The 14773-nt window shown below is 37.2% G+C and overlaps 2 protein-coding genes and 1 long non-coding RNA gene across 5 annotated transcripts; 1 reads left to right on the forward strand and 2 right to left on the reverse strand.

Annotated features, from left to right (window-relative positions):
* Positions 1-1773: 1773 nt before the first annotated feature.
* LOC122045298 lies at positions 1774-4527 on the reverse strand. The gene is made up of 5 exons (XR_006129967.1): positions 4414-4527; positions 4114-4328; positions 3184-3234; positions 2453-3080; positions 1774-2288 (listed from the first exon to the last, which is right to left on the reverse strand). It is a non-coding gene; the product is annotated as an uncharacterized LOC122045298 (long non-coding RNA).
* LOC122045297 lies at positions 4130-4847 on the forward strand. Its single transcript, XM_042605455.1, has 2 exons — positions 4130-4303; positions 4396-4847. Exons 1-2 carry the CDS (start codon positions 4130-4132, stop codon positions 4729-4731), a joined length of 510 nt encoding a protein of 169 aa, XP_042461389.1. The 3' UTR covers positions 4732-4847.
* Positions 4848-5226: 379 nt separating this feature from the next.
* Positions 5227-13852, reverse strand: LOC122045296 (3-isopropylmalate dehydratase large subunit, chloroplastic-like). 3 transcript variants are annotated; one of them, XM_042605454.1, is made up of 16 exons: positions 13752-13852; positions 13577-13659; positions 13359-13490; positions 13085-13255; positions 11655-11807; positions 11500-11568; positions 11301-11417; positions 9004-9078; positions 8857-8934; positions 8694-8789; positions 8429-8478; positions 8004-8058; positions 7711-7842; positions 5943-5990; positions 5717-5875; positions 5227-5595 (listed from the first exon to the last, which is right to left on the reverse strand). In XM_042605454.1, exons 2-16 carry the CDS (start codon positions 13622-13624, stop codon positions 5455-5457), a joined length of 1524 nt encoding a protein of 507 aa, XP_042461388.1. In that variant the 5' UTR covers positions 13625-13659; positions 13752-13852; the 3' UTR covers positions 5227-5454. The 3 variants fall into 3 exon arrangements, with proteins under 3 accessions (XP_042461388.1, XP_042461386.1, XP_042461387.1); XM_042605452.1 differs by having other exon boundaries at positions 13577-13642; positions 13752-13828; XM_042605453.1 differs by having other exon boundaries at positions 13577-13826.
* Between the last annotated feature and the right edge of the window lie 921 nt (positions 13853-14773).

Raw genomic sequence — 14773 nt, forward strand, 5'->3', positions numbered from 1 at the left:
TGCGAAGGAATCGCATGCCAACGGCTTTATCCAGCGCCAACGGTCTGATCCCGATCGATTGGATTGCTCCCAATCGATCGGGGAGGCTTTGGATCGATCTGCTGATCGATCCAGAGCGCCTCTATGCTCTCAGGAATTGCCTGGATCGATCGGCTGATCGATCTAGGGCTTATCGTGCGAAATCGCAGCTCCCAATCGATCCACTGATCGATTGGGGACTCTGGATCGATCGACCGATCGATCCAGCGCTGTTCTGTGCGATCGCACACTCGTCCCAATCGATCCACTGATCGATTGGGAGGAGGCTTGTCGCGAAGACTTGCCCAATCGATCGGCCGATCGATTGGCTCACGATCGATTGGGCATGAGCCAATCGATCGACTGATCGATCCAGCTCATGATTTCTCCCTAAAATCAAGTCTAAAGCCTCCTAAACCAACATCTGGTCAACCATGACTTGTTGGTCCATCGTGCCTAGCATCCGGTCACCCTTGACCTGCTAGGACACCCTCACCAAGTGTCCGGTCAATCCCTTTGACCCACTTGGACTTTTCTCCTCGTGCCAAGTATCCGGTCAATCCCTTTGACCTACTTGGACTTTCCTCCTCGTGCCAAGTATCCAGTCAATCCCTTTGATTTACTTGGACTTTTCCAACACCAGATGTTCGATCAGCCTTGATCCATCTAGATTTCCTCGCCTGGCTTCACTCACCAGGACTTCCCTTCTGCCTAGCTTCACTCACTAGGACTTTCTATCTGCCTGACTTCACTCACCAGGACTTTCTTCTGCCTAGCTTCACTCACTAGGTCTTTCACCTGGCTTCACTCACCAGGACTTTCTTCTGCCTAGCTTCACTCACTAGGTCTTTCACCTGGCTTCACTCACCAGGATTTCCTTCTGCCTAGCTTCACTCACTAGGTCTTTCACCTGGCTTCACTCACCAGGATTTCCTTCTGCCTAGCTTCACTCACTAGGTCTTTCACCTGACTTCACTCACCAAGATTTCCTTCTGCCTAGCTTCACTCACTAGGTCTTTCCATCTGCCTAGCTTCACTCACCAGGACTTTCACCTAGCTTCACTCACTAGGATTTCCTTCTGCCTAACTTCCCAGTTAGGACTTTCACCTGGCTTCACTCACCAGGACTTTCCAGTCAAGTATCCAGTCAATCTTGACCTACTTGACTCTTCTTCACACATGAACAATTTCACCTGCAATCTTCATGTATTGACTACATGTATTGTCAAACATCGAAACCACAACATCAAGACTCGAGCTTGACTCAATTTAAGCTCAGTCAACACGATCAACCTTGACCTAGGAAATATTGCACCAACAGATTTCCCATTAATTTGGATCTAAACCTACTTTGGAATTACTCTAGATTAAGAGTGTCAAAAATAAATTTGACCCCTTGAATCCCTCGATCATAAGAGTATTAGGTTCAAATAAGAGATTTTTTATTTTGAATTGAAAGATTTTTAGATTATATTAAGATTGTTAGGATTGACCGAGATTGATCCAAATTTAAGATTTAATAGATTAACATCAAGATTAGTATTATAATAATAAAATATTAAGATAAAAATGAAAAATTATTTTAAAAAATCAAAAAAAAATCTTTTTAATCAAATTGACCGGGTTTAGGATTTTCATATAGTGTTTGAGTGCATCCTTGCTTCAACTCCATTTGAACCATCCAAATTGACATCCCTATTTCATTGTCGGCCGAGTGATCAAAAAGGAAGAGCGTCCATGGGTTGTTTTAGCGGCCCTACATCGCTTGGAATTGGATCCTTCCAACCTCACACTAGGCCTAAGATACCAGCCAACATTCTTGTTTGTTCCTGGTGTATTCCTTTCGAGAAACTAGCAAGTTTAGGCCTTTTGACAAACTTGTTTTATGTGCTATGTGAAAATGGCGTGTATTAGGATGGTAGAAGATCCAACTACCCTTTGTTCTTTGCTTGATTTCGTATGACCACCAGTGGCGGTCGGGCGGATCTAGACAAAAAAGAAAAATGGTACTCAAAGAAAGAAGCTGGAGCTTGTCTTCCTTCTCATTGCCCCTCGGACTGGAGCATACTGGTGGAATTTTCCGGGAGCAAGGAGGTGCTCAAGCACACCCCCGCTCCCTCCTAGATCCGCCACTGATGACCACCTCTTTACTTCTCCATGGCATTTCTTCAGGCGAAGGCCTTCGGACGATAGCTCCTTCAAGAATGGCGAGCATGCTCAGGTTCAGAAAGATGTCGATGAGGCAGACACGGCGCGATATAGAAAAACACCTTACCTAGCACAAAGAGAGATTGTTAAAATAGTTTTGAAAGGGAGGAGAAGGTCTAAGCTAATGACCTTTCCTCACCACCAACTTTCTACCAAAATTGAGTATCAATGATAAAAAAAAAAAAACATATAAATGAACTAGATACAATTCCAGAAGGAAGCATACCATATCAATAGGAGGAACCAAAAGGAACCATCAAGCATAATGAATTTTCTTTTAACAATGATTTTCCTTGGATCCTTTTTGAACAAAACAGACACTGTCTTATTCCTCTTATCATGTCTCTAAGTCCAACTCTATTGTTTGGTGAATTCTAGAGCACACTGAGGGTCTTCTCCTTTCCCTAAAACACTCACTTGTAAGTCTCTAATCTTTTAATATGCCCTGTTCAATCGTTTTACAAGTATCTTCCAGCATAGAAGTTGTCGGCTGTTGCAGCATTAAATCCACTGGCGTTAATGGCGTCATCGAACATTGAATGCCTTGGAGCCTTCATGGCCAGAGAGTGAGGCAAGCTCCATGATTAATTGCAGTTGTTGGCACTGGTGAGCTCGTAGAAGCCACAGCCCACCACATTAATTTGCCCTGGCATTGCGCGGAGGTCGTTGAGAAGGTTTGCTTTGCGAGCGTCCCTTCCCTCCACCATTTTATCTACTTCGCATTTTTTTTTCCTTCTCATTTCATAAGCAGAATTAAATTCCTTGAGAGCCTGCTCATGAATGCCCACCCACTGGAAGCAATTCATTACTCCATGAGAGTTAATACACTGTAGTTTCACAAGTATGCAGCTGACCTGGAGAAATTAAATCACTATGAGATGCAGATCATTAGCTTGAATCTTACATAGATCTCAAATTTTGGTGAGCATGGAAGAGTAAGATTTTGGTGGTTCGTACATGGGATGAACTGAGCATGCAGCATGGGATCCTCTCCAACTCTGATTCTATCTGTAAAAAATTCATGTCCCAAAGTTGAATAGGTGGTAAACGAGCCAAACCGAGCCAAGCTTCGTGGTATTCAAATTTGTTTGATAAGATAACCGAGCTAAACCAAACTGAGCTTAAAATGAACCAAGTCGTTGAAATGGTTGTTCAAGCTTGACTTAGTTTCCTTTTTACAAGCGAACTCTCAGTTCAAATTTGGTTTAACTGTTTGATTGATTATTAAGCTTGATAATACAAGTTTATTTGTTCATTTAAAAAGTTTTTTTTATTTACCATATTAATGAGAGTTTTATTGATGAACATTGTTCACAAACTTTGTTTACGAATAGTTCACTATCCTTGTTCATGAATATTAATGAGCTGAACACATATGTATTCAAGCTTGTTCATTTAGTTTAATGAACTATTCGAACTTGTTCAATTAATTAACTTTATGTGTATTGAACGAACATAAACAAGTTCTTACTAAATAGAACATCAAACTTACTCATGAACATTTGGTTCATTTACGGCCCTAAAGTCGATCTCAATATACGCAACAGCTCAAGTACAATTATTGAAGATGATCCCGTATCTAGTGGGCGTTCGTACAGGGAGGTCTTAAATGGAGAGGTTTGAAGCAATTTAAGGTGACCTTCCAGTCTACAGTCTACTTTAAATGCACAGGGCTGCTCTCCTCTTAATGGCGTTGGATGAATCCACTTTAAGAACCCTATTTACTCTCCACACACGACCTTGCATGATCCCATCAATCAATCTTTGCGCACTATCTGTTCCTCCAAGTTTACCATCTCACCCACTCAATCTCTATATATATATCGTCCACACTAAGTATATGAACACATGAAAGCTTAAGAGTGAAGGAGGAGGAAGAGGTATTACTTGGATCAAACTGGCCATGGAGCACACAGAGCTTTCACTTGGCCCACCTCGATCGATGTCGCGAAAGGAATTGGATCTGAGAAAGCAACAACTGACATGGAGTAGTGATCCAGTGAGCCAAAGTAGCAACATTGATCTCCAGCTCAATGATCCTCTGCCACTGGATTGGGAGCAGTGCTTGGACTTGCAAGTGAGTTAGTTTGAGTTCAAAACTTCTTGAGTACATGAAATAGGATATAGCAAGTATATCTAACTTTGTGCAAGTCAATCAATCTGTGGCAGTCAGGGAAGATGTATTACCTGAACAGGAAGACGATGAAGAAGACCTGGGAGAGGCCCAAGGAGCGAAGCATGGAGTTGGATCTCAATGTTTTGGCGTTTCCGGGCTCGGAAGGGAAGGTCAATTGCGCAGCTCCGGAGATGAAGCAGTGCAGTTCGAGCGGTAACATGGTGGCATTAGTTTGTGTGAATTGCCATCTTCTTGTCATGCTGTGCAAGTCGTCACCATTGTGTCCAAATTGCAAGTACCTGCACATGCTGCCACCACAAGATGCACCTACTTACCACAACCTGGATCAGACTTCCAAGTCCTTGGAAACCCTCAGCCTCCTCCATTGATTGAGTTTAGACACTGTAAAACTATGTAACATGTTGCGAGCATGAATCCAAAACTATGCATGTAGGTAGTAAGTAGTTAAGAAGATGAATGTAGTAGTCCAAATTGCAACAATTCACAGTTGTTGAGTAGAATTCAGGAGATATATTCATCATAGGCAAGCTAAAAGCTAATTCTATTTGTCTAACTGAAGATAACTTATAAAAGAACAATCTTAGGTTGCAATGATAACTATTCTATGCATTTGCTTGAAACAATACTTGATTTTTTTTTTTGTAAATCAAGTTGGTTTCATCATTTGGCATAGTATATCAGTACAATACAGAACTTGTCCTAGGATAAACCCTCATTTTCTTGAAGAATAATTTCCTGTAAAATAAAAAAAAATGATAAAATTTTATGTGTGCTATTTCACTTACCAATTTTATGGAAAATGAACTGAAAGATGGAACACTAGAAATGTTTCCTGTAAACAAACACAACCAATACCTGATCACTTTAGCAACATAAACCTACAAATTTCTTTGAAATCCTCATGAAACATAAGACTTCTCACAAGCCAAGACCAAAAACTAAAGTCAATTAAGAATAATAAAAGCTTATTCTTCTAGTAGACCTCAGAAACTCTAATGTTAAACAAGAAGTTAAATAGGAGTCAAAGCAAAATATAATCTGAAACTAATTCTCTGTGAAGACATTTGACAGACACTGATATTTTTCCCCTTCTACATGAGAAAATCTCTAGGATCAGCAACGTATCCAGTCAAAGCTGAAGATGCAGCAGTATACGGCGAAGCTAGGTATATCTGCCCTTCCTTATGGCCCATCCTGCCGGGGAAATTTCTGTTTGTGGTGGATACGCAAATCTGCATAAACCAAACCAAAAAAAAAAAAAAAGTTGAAAATCATCAGCAGCACAATACCAAGCATGAAGCTGATAATTACTAGTGAAGATCAACATGAAACTTGAGGTCATGTCTAACTTGCCTGTGGCTCATTCATCCGTGCATATGTATCTCGAGGACCACCCAAGCAAGCTCCACAACTGGGACTAGTTGGAGTATCACAACCAGCCTCCTCAAATATCTGAGAACAAGTCTTCCCCCCAGATCCAGGTACAGGGAGGCTATAAATGTCCATCCATACCTGTAGAAGTTTATACGATGAGCAACTAATGTAAGCCCCCTAATCTTGATTGATGCAATAATGCTACCTTTTGTGTGGCAGGAACAAGGAACGTTGGAACTTTAACCTTTTTCCCCTGCAAATAAATATTACAAGAATCAGTGTACAACAACCAGACATCACAGCTTAGGTTTTCAAAAAAGAATAGACAATCTAAGACGGCAGTGAGATACCCAAATTCTAGTACAATACTAGAGATATTCGAAGCAGTATAAGGAGAATTTTATGCTTAATATTTATGGAGTATTTTCTGCCTCTAAACCACAACTTTTTAAGCATTTGACTTGGCAGGATGTCTTCTTTTTAGGAAACTTAACAAGTTATATCATGACACAATCAAAGTTGGTGCATCAACTTCAACATCATGGACCATGATTTTAGCACAAAGGCAGACATATTTGAAGTTTTAAATTGATATTAAAGGTTCAAGCAAAATCTCTCTTCACAACATGAGCTATCATTCTTTTTAGCTCAATATTAAATCAAGGTCAGAAGTCCTGAATCCAAATAGAAGTATTCATTTAAATTGTCACTATAACTCTAAAGCCATCCAACTGAAAACGAACAATTTTGTTGTATATGAACAATAACAGCTCTGTTTCAGGTATTTGAAGAGTCAGTAACAATGGGGGTTAAATGTTATCAACTGGAAAGACTACAAATTTGAAGATGATGAAATGTTCAATCAATATAATGTCTTTGTAAATATTTCTTGCAAGCAGAAGTCGTTCTCTCTTGAAATATGGCTGCAGATACAACTCAAAACTTATTGTTTCATGGCTAACCCCAGTTCCATAAAATAAGATCAGAAATGATTATTGATAGCAGATGTAAATATCAAGCAAAAATTCATAATTCTCTTTAGCCATCATGCTTGGCACTTGAAAACAAACTTCTAAAAAATGGTTATCCCAATTCAAGCTTTTCTTTCCAAATAGTTTTGTCTTAGTTTACCTCTAACTAGTTTCTAAATGGAAAAAAAAATAATAATAAACAGTACAACACTGTTGCCAATAAGCCATAATAACAATCCCAAGCAGCTCATCTTAGAACAAAGTTACAGTTTGCAAAGACAACGAAAGCCTAATCCCATAATATGTTTGCTTTCTCCAATTTACATATTCATATTTAAAGTAATTCATTGGCTATTAATGATTATTAAAGAGTTAATGTCTAACGAACATCCAAAAGTGAAGTGATACTGACCGTTTTGTAGATGAAAGATAACAAGTTTTCTAACTGAAGAAAAATAAATAGCCAGATATGTAGAAGCAGAATTAGTCTAAAATAGTGAATAAAACCAGTTCTTTTAAGATAAAAAGTATAATTTCGCATGCAAATCAAAAGGTAAAACTTGCTTGTACAATGTGTCAGTCCTGTTTCACGCATGGGACAGTTTACTTGGTTCAGAGTTATCTAACTGGATTTCTAAGAAGTTGATTGAAGTCAGACATAATTCATTTCTGATTTCTGAGTGTCCAAATTGGAAAAGAACCATCATAAGAACATGTGATCTAAAGCAGAGAAAGACAACTTTATCATTTTGTTAAATGACATTTTTCCAAGAAAAAAAAAAAAAGTTCCTCAGTGCATGAAGCTCTCGCCAATACGGGTCCCGGAGAAGGGTACATTGTATGCAACCTTACCTTGCACTACAAGATGTTGTTTCCGCAACTCAAATATGTGACTACAAGTCACACGACAACAACTTTACCGTTGCGCCAAGGCCCCTTCTAAATGACATTTTTCACAACCAATTAAAATTAAATAGAGAAGCTAAACAAAATTCCCCTTACTGAAGCTAGGAACACTTTAGCTGCAGCTAAGAAGTCCTCTGTCTTTCCCCCTGTGCAAGAGCCTATGTAGACTCTATCAATTTTCACATCCTTGCATTCTCTTGCTAAAGCACGATTGTCAGGAGAATGTGGCTGGATATTAGCAGCATAAGATTAAGAATAATTAGTTGGCTGAAAATGGTAAATTAACACTACAGAAGTATCAAGATTCTTGTTATGGAGAGATTTGAAATCTATGTCAAAATTAACCATGAGAAACAAAGAAAATGGACAATAGTATGTTAACTACACACCTTTGCAACCAACGGTTCCACCTTGGAGACATCAATTCTATATTCTCCAATAAATCTGTAAAGACATTTGGAAGTATATCTTACAACATAAAATTAATGCAACAATAACTGCATGTTTCAAATTAACCCAAAGTACCAAAATAACAGATACAAAATTAAGTCACTTGGGTATTTAAGGTCATGATAGTGTTTATTACAGCAGCTTCTAAGGAATATCAGTATCTATATATATATATATATATATAACTGCATGTTTCAAATTAACCCAAAGTACCAAAATAACAGATAAAAATTAAGTCACTGGGGTATTTAAGGTCATGATAGTATTTATTTCAGCAGTTTCTAAGAATTGGAATATCAGTGTGTGTGGGTACATGGAGCATCATGTTTTAAAGGACAAAATAAAGACTGGAATAAATAATTACCTGGCATTGTCATCACTGTACACTGGTTCATAGTTCTCGGAAGTTTTATCCTATGAAGTTAATAACAAGTGAGGAAAACTATACTTCAACCAAATGATTTTTGAAGTTTGAACATGCACAACTTGAATAACATGGTGGTGGTATGCATATATAAACATCCCAAAGAACAAAAGGCAAAAAAAAAATCTTCATCACAATCAACTCACTAAGAGCAATTAAGTAATTGACTTGAAACACCAAGCATAAAAAGAGTAAACTTCAAAACCTCGAGATACTTGAATGTAACTTCATCAGCAGGGACAACCCCGTTCTTACCACCAGCTTCAACAGCCATATTGCACAATGTCATTCTCTCTTCCATCTTGATGGGGAAAAAATAGATTCATCACTTCCACTCAGAATCTGTTACTATGTGAATTAGCACTTACATTTAGTCCTTGGATAGTAGAACCAACAAATTCCATTGATTTATATGTTGCACCAGCAACAGTTATTTCACCAATTATCTGGACATCAATAAGAAGGTTCAAAAGAACAGACATGCACCAATCAAGATGAAAAGTAATTTAACTTACTTGTAGAATCAAATCCTTGGCAAGTAAGTAGTTTGGCATTTCTCCATCCAGTACAAACCTCAAAGTAGGAGGAACCTAAAACTAACCAGTCAATAACAAGATAATGTCGAGGAATCATTAAGCAATTCTTCCAATTGTATTAATATGGAAAATCATAATGGGCAAAGGAAACATTGCCTAGATGAAGAACATTACACAAGAATTTAATCAAACAAAGCATTTATAAGAGGACTCAGTTCTAGGCATCAACTTGTGGCATCATGAAGGAATGATGCTCCTGACCCTGCTTATTCATGAGAGCATCTCCAATGGGGGATATTTCTCTAAATATCCCCTCCTTTCAAATATCCTCCATTGGAGGGGATATTTGTTAAGTGATTAGAAATCACCGGACACAAGTTTGTGCCCGGTGATTTCCTTCTTGTGGGGCCCACCAAAATGATGGGTTACCATTTTTCTTGTTTTTTAATTTTTTTTTAAAATTTAATTAAACTGAAAAATTAAAAAAACACGAACGTTCCAAAAATGGAACGTTACAAAAACAAACGTTGGAAAAGCAAATTAAAAAACAGGAACGTTGGGAAAAAAAAATAAAAAATGAACGTTGGAAAAAAAAAATCAACCGAATGTTAATCAACGTTCATTTTTTCGAACGTTATTTGATTGTGAAGTTGGGGATATTTGAGAGTGAGATATTTGATGGGTGAGACCCATAAATATTTGATTGGTGAGATATTTCATTATGAGATTTGGGATATTTGAATAATAGGATATTTGAAGAGTGACGTGAAAGTGGGGACCATAAATATTTGGAAGAAATATTTCCAACCATTGTGGATGCTCTAATAAACTATCAGTGGTGGTTTACCAAGCTATGTAGGAATGATGCTCATGACCTACTTATTCATAATAAACTGACAGTGGCGGTTTCTTCATGAAGTTCATGAACTTGTGGCATCAAGCAGGAATGATGCTCACGACCTTACTTATTCATAATAAGCTGACAGTGGTGGTTTACCAAGGTTAAAGAAGCCATAATGCATGTATCAGAAACATATAGGCTTAGTTAGGTGATCTGGGTTTCCTACAATTCCAAACAAGTCTGCAGGTTCTTTGCCGATTGAAGGTTTGAATCCATCATCAGAACACTCGACTGCTTTGAAATGGGAAGGGCTGTAAAGAAGGATAGAACTGCCTCACTACATCTCAGAGAGAATTGAAAAGTGCTGTGGTTTGTTTGCATGAAGAAAGGAGGGTGCAAAGTTTCTCATTAGTTTCACTTAAAAAATAGGCAGCACTCACACTTTGTAGATAAAGCATTATCAAATACTAAGTTGATGGGTCTCTATGAATAAAATAAACATATCGTGTATCAAATCTTCCTTATATGTCTAGGTGATTCATTCAATAGTAGGTAATTCCTTTTTTCTCTCTAGTTATCATAATCATAAGCAAGTATTAATTAAATAAAGCTTTTATTAATATCAGAACAAACTAAGATGGAAATTTGCTTTTGCAAATTAAGTCATTTTTATAGCCCTCATATGGAGCCCTTGTATTATTGCCTAATCAACCTATACTCCAGTTCACGTGAATCAGATTCAATCTCAACATCGCAGGAATATCATCAGATAATATCAGAATGACTAATTAGAACTTGGTACAGGGTTTGTGCAGTTAAACTACAAAAACATTAAGTTCCTAATGGGCGCTTATGATCAGCTGCACATTAGAGAAAGCAAATGTTGTTATGTGGCTGAACTCAAGTAACAGAAAGGATCAAGGATTTCTGATACAGACGTCATTTCTCTAAGCTTAGGCTTCATTTCTCTTGGCAATATAAAAAAAAAAAAATCCTAATGAACACATAATATGAACTTCATAATTCACATCAGGAGAATAAAGAATAATGATTTTTGTTGGTACCCAAGAACAATAGCTGCCTGTAATATCAATAGTTGTGAATAATGGTGCGAAAAAGGAAAAAGGAAAATCAGATTTTTTTTTCAAAATTTTGCATCCCAATTTATATGGTTAAAATGCAGAATAAAGAATTGATTGAACCAAACATACCAACAAGAACGATATGTAAAATACTTGGACAATATACAATTTTAGCTCAGCAGAAAAAAAAAAAAAAAAATTCCAGGCCATTATCAATGTTCCCTTAAGCTGCATTTTTATTCAGAAAACAAAAGGCTCAAATATCCATATCATAACAGAAAATAAATACACTGGACAACATTAAATATAATTTCTGAAAACTAATATGTAATCCAGTAAAAGAGTTTTGATACCTTCAATAGAAGTTTTCCAGTTCCCATCACAAAACCTGCATCAGTATTACCAATTCCAGTAGCGAATTGCCCAAAAGCACCAGCATTACATGTGTGGGAGTCTGTGCCGAGTAAAACCTGTGAATCTAATGATTTTAGAGTAGAAAGACACAAATTTATCAACTGCTTATCCAATGGATATTTAAAAAGTAATGCACACCTCTCCGGGCCTGCAATGACCCTCTTGTGCAAGTGCAATATGACACACACCCTTATAATCTGGATTAGCCTTCATGTTTGAATAGAAGCATAAATATAGGAGCAAGCTTAGAGGCAAAGAGTTGAGATTCAACAAATATGTGAAGATAGCTCTACCTTAAAGTTACTGAGACCTTTGATATCATAAAAATATTTAATATTCTGCTCCAAACAAAAGTCCCTCAAGATATCCACATTTCTGTTTGCACGCTCGTCACTAGTAAATATGTAGTGATCTGGTATTATAACAATCTTTTCATGATCCCAAACCTAAGAATGACATTTCAACCAGCGTTAAAATGAGAGGATATGTATCATCACAAATAAGAAAAAAGAATTGAGCAATGAACACTATCATTGTGTCATATGCCTAGCATAAAAAGGGAAAACAATAAAACTTTCAAAATTCTCATGATATATTTTCTGAACCATATAATGAGAAAAAAAGTCTGGAATTTTTCAAGCAATATTGACTGCTACTGAAAGAATTGAAGCATACAAAAAAAGAAAAGAAAAAGTTGTAACATGCAATTATGCAATTTCTAGTAGTCTGATGTCATCAACTATTATGTCAATGTCTTCATATCATGCACAAGATTATAAGAAAAAAATTTACAGGAAAGAAGGATGACATACCAATGAAGTTGATAATAAATTGACAGAATCCACGTTACCAAGAAATCATGTGTACTGCCCGCTGAATGTTTGCTCAGGTTGCAGGAAAGGGATGTCAGGTCAAGAATCTTTGTGCCCTTAAAGTTTGTTGTTTAATGTTTCGGTTCAAGTATAACAGGCACAGTTAATAAATTATTTGCTTTATTTAAAGAGTAGGAAGGCACTTCAGGGCAGGGGCTCTAAATCAGATACAGGGGAAAAAAATTCTTTTATGGCTCTCCTATGGAAAGAAAAATAAAATACCTATGATAATATCAAAGATCTCTTGGAAATAAGATGACCTGGGAAACCTAGGAAGATGAAGGAAATCACTTTGTTTGGTCCCGTATAAATAAGATAGACTGTGGCTAGCATTCAGGTTGGTGTTCACAATCAGACTATTCCAATAACAATTATCCACCTTAGTCCCTATACAACACACTATGGCTTCTATCAAGATTCAAGGTCAAAGACAACAAAAATGTTGAATGGTTGTATAAGCAGTAATTATTCTCATAAAAGCACCACTTTGTTTCATTGACATATATTTCATAAGGAGATAAACTTCCTAATACTCAATGCTTCATGCTTATGATAACAATATCAAGAGGCTTTTATAAATTACAATAGCTTACAAATATTTGGTTCACAAATGTGCCTTTGAAAGAATGATATGCAATATGGAAACTAGTTAACATCCTTCTTTGGATGTCCATATCTAATGAAGCAAATTTACTTGACTAAACGCAACGGCAAACTATAATTTTAGCAGAACGGATACCCTGGTACTTGCGTGGTTAACACAAATCATCATGGGAGGAGATCTTATATCATCACTTATTCCTTTACCAAACAGAAGAATAAAGCATATAAAAAAATATAAGTCATCTTACCCGTGCATTCTGACCAAATTCTTTCTTAAAGATCCCAATTGTCCCGGGGCCACCGACATCATGAGTCATCAAGACATCAACATTCACCCAAACATTCTCTCCAGGTTCCAAATGCGACTTCTCTGATACTCGTGCAAGGATCTTCTCCGTCATCGTCATTGCATGCTTAACCTGAATAGACGAATGTGACGAAATAAGAAATCTTCACCGCGATAAAAGCAAAAGAGGACCAGAAGAACTCAGTCGTCCAAAGTGTAAGAAGCAAATTCCCAACTGAACCGCTGGCCGAGGGAGCTCCGGGAGATCGGGCCGGCGCCACAACTGCAAGGACTTTGTTCAACGCGCGCCTTGGGAGACGATGCCTCATAATCGAAGGCGAAGAGCACGGCGCAAAGCCAAATTCCTTCTGCATATCGAAGAAAAAAGTAGTATATCATATACTAGGAAGCTCCCACCAGAATGCAACTTGAACCAGTGGAGAAAAAAATTTACCTTTGCTCCAAAAATCGCAGGGTTGGAAGCCATAACCGGCGACGCCATCTCCAAAAATCAAAATTTCTGCTTCCAACGACGAACTACCGAGAAATAATAACACAGAATCAATCGGAAAAAATGCAATTGACGAATAAAACACTACTCGATGAAGCGCAAAGAAAAAACACTTGACCTGGACGATTTCGGCGGCGGATTGGATCGATTCGATAGAGCGATGAGATGAAACAACGAAAGTGAAAGGAGAAGGAAGAGCAGTGTGTTGTGCTGGTCGCTAGCACGACGCCCACGTGTTTACGGATTCCGAGACGGGCGGGAGCCCCTCGGATCCGCTTCGAAGTTAGTTGGTAGAAGCTCAGGTGGACCCAATAACCATATCCGACCCAATAACCCGGCATCAAACTTGCGTCTGTTTACTAGAATAGTAGAATGGGATACGGGCGTTAATTCACTTTCTTTTGTCATTGGTAAAAAAAAAAAAAAAAACAAACTCAAAACGGATGTCCTGTACCTTAGTTCAGATCCTTTGTTTCTATTTTTCTCTATTCTCATATTTCACTATCGATTGAATGAACCAGATTACATCTTAATATATCATGATATCTTTAAGATGTATACAATATCCTCGTGATGTGCAAGACATTCTTCAGATGTAATCTGACCCGTCCGATCGACAGTGGGACATGGGGATAGAGAGAAATGGGGACAGAGGATCCGAACTACCTATATCCCTAGAGAAATGGTGTAACGGTGCGATGTCTTTCTAATTTTTAAATATTTAAGGATTAAATCTTAGTTTAATAAATTAGTAGATAATTTTTTTTTTAATAGATGGTTGATATAAGAATATTGAGTTGAAAGATCTTTCCAAGTACTTTATGATCGATGAAAATTTTTTATAGGATTGAATCGATCATCTCTAAAATTAATCGACATAAGTACTTGGGCAACTAAAACAAAAATTTGAAGTTATATAAATCATAAAAGGGTACTATCTCGTATCTAATTTTATTTTTGCTGCCACAATGGTAAGAAATTGCTAAGTAAATGTTATAATTATTTGGAAGTAATTTTGATTGATTTTAGTAAAATTTAAATAATTTTGACCCGTTAGTAAAAAAATATTTTTATATAATAATATTAAAGTTTAGAATTTATTGTTCAAGATTTAAAGATTCAGGATTTAACCATAATGTA

The sequence above is a fragment of the Zingiber officinale genome, chromosome 2B, assembly GCF_018446385.1.
Source record: "Zingiber officinale cultivar Zhangliang chromosome 2B, Zo_v1.1, whole genome shotgun sequence".
NCBI lineage: Eukaryota > Viridiplantae > Streptophyta > Magnoliopsida > Zingiberales > Zingiberaceae > Zingiber > Zingiber officinale.

Coding starts and splice junctions, on each gene's coding strand:
- LOC122045297 (XM_042605455.1), top strand. CDS start 4,130: ATGGAGCACACAGAGCTTTCACTTGGCCCACCTCGATCGATGTCGCGA. Junction 4,304..4,395: donor AGCAGTGCTTGGACTTGCAA/GTGAGTTAGTTT, acceptor AATCTGTGGCAG/TCAGGGAAGATGTATTACCT.
- LOC122045296 (XM_042605454.1), bottom strand. CDS start 13,624: ATGGCGTCGCCGGTTATGGCTTCCAACCCTGCGATTTTTGGAGCAAAG. Junction 11,569..11,654: donor AAGGTCTCAGTAACTTTAAG/GTAGAGCTATCT, acceptor TCAAACATGAAG/GCTAATCCAGATTATAAGGG. Junction 9,079..11,300: donor CTGGAAAACTTCTATTGAAG/GTATCAAAACTC, acceptor GGTTAGTTTTAG/GTTCCTCCTACTTTGAGGTT.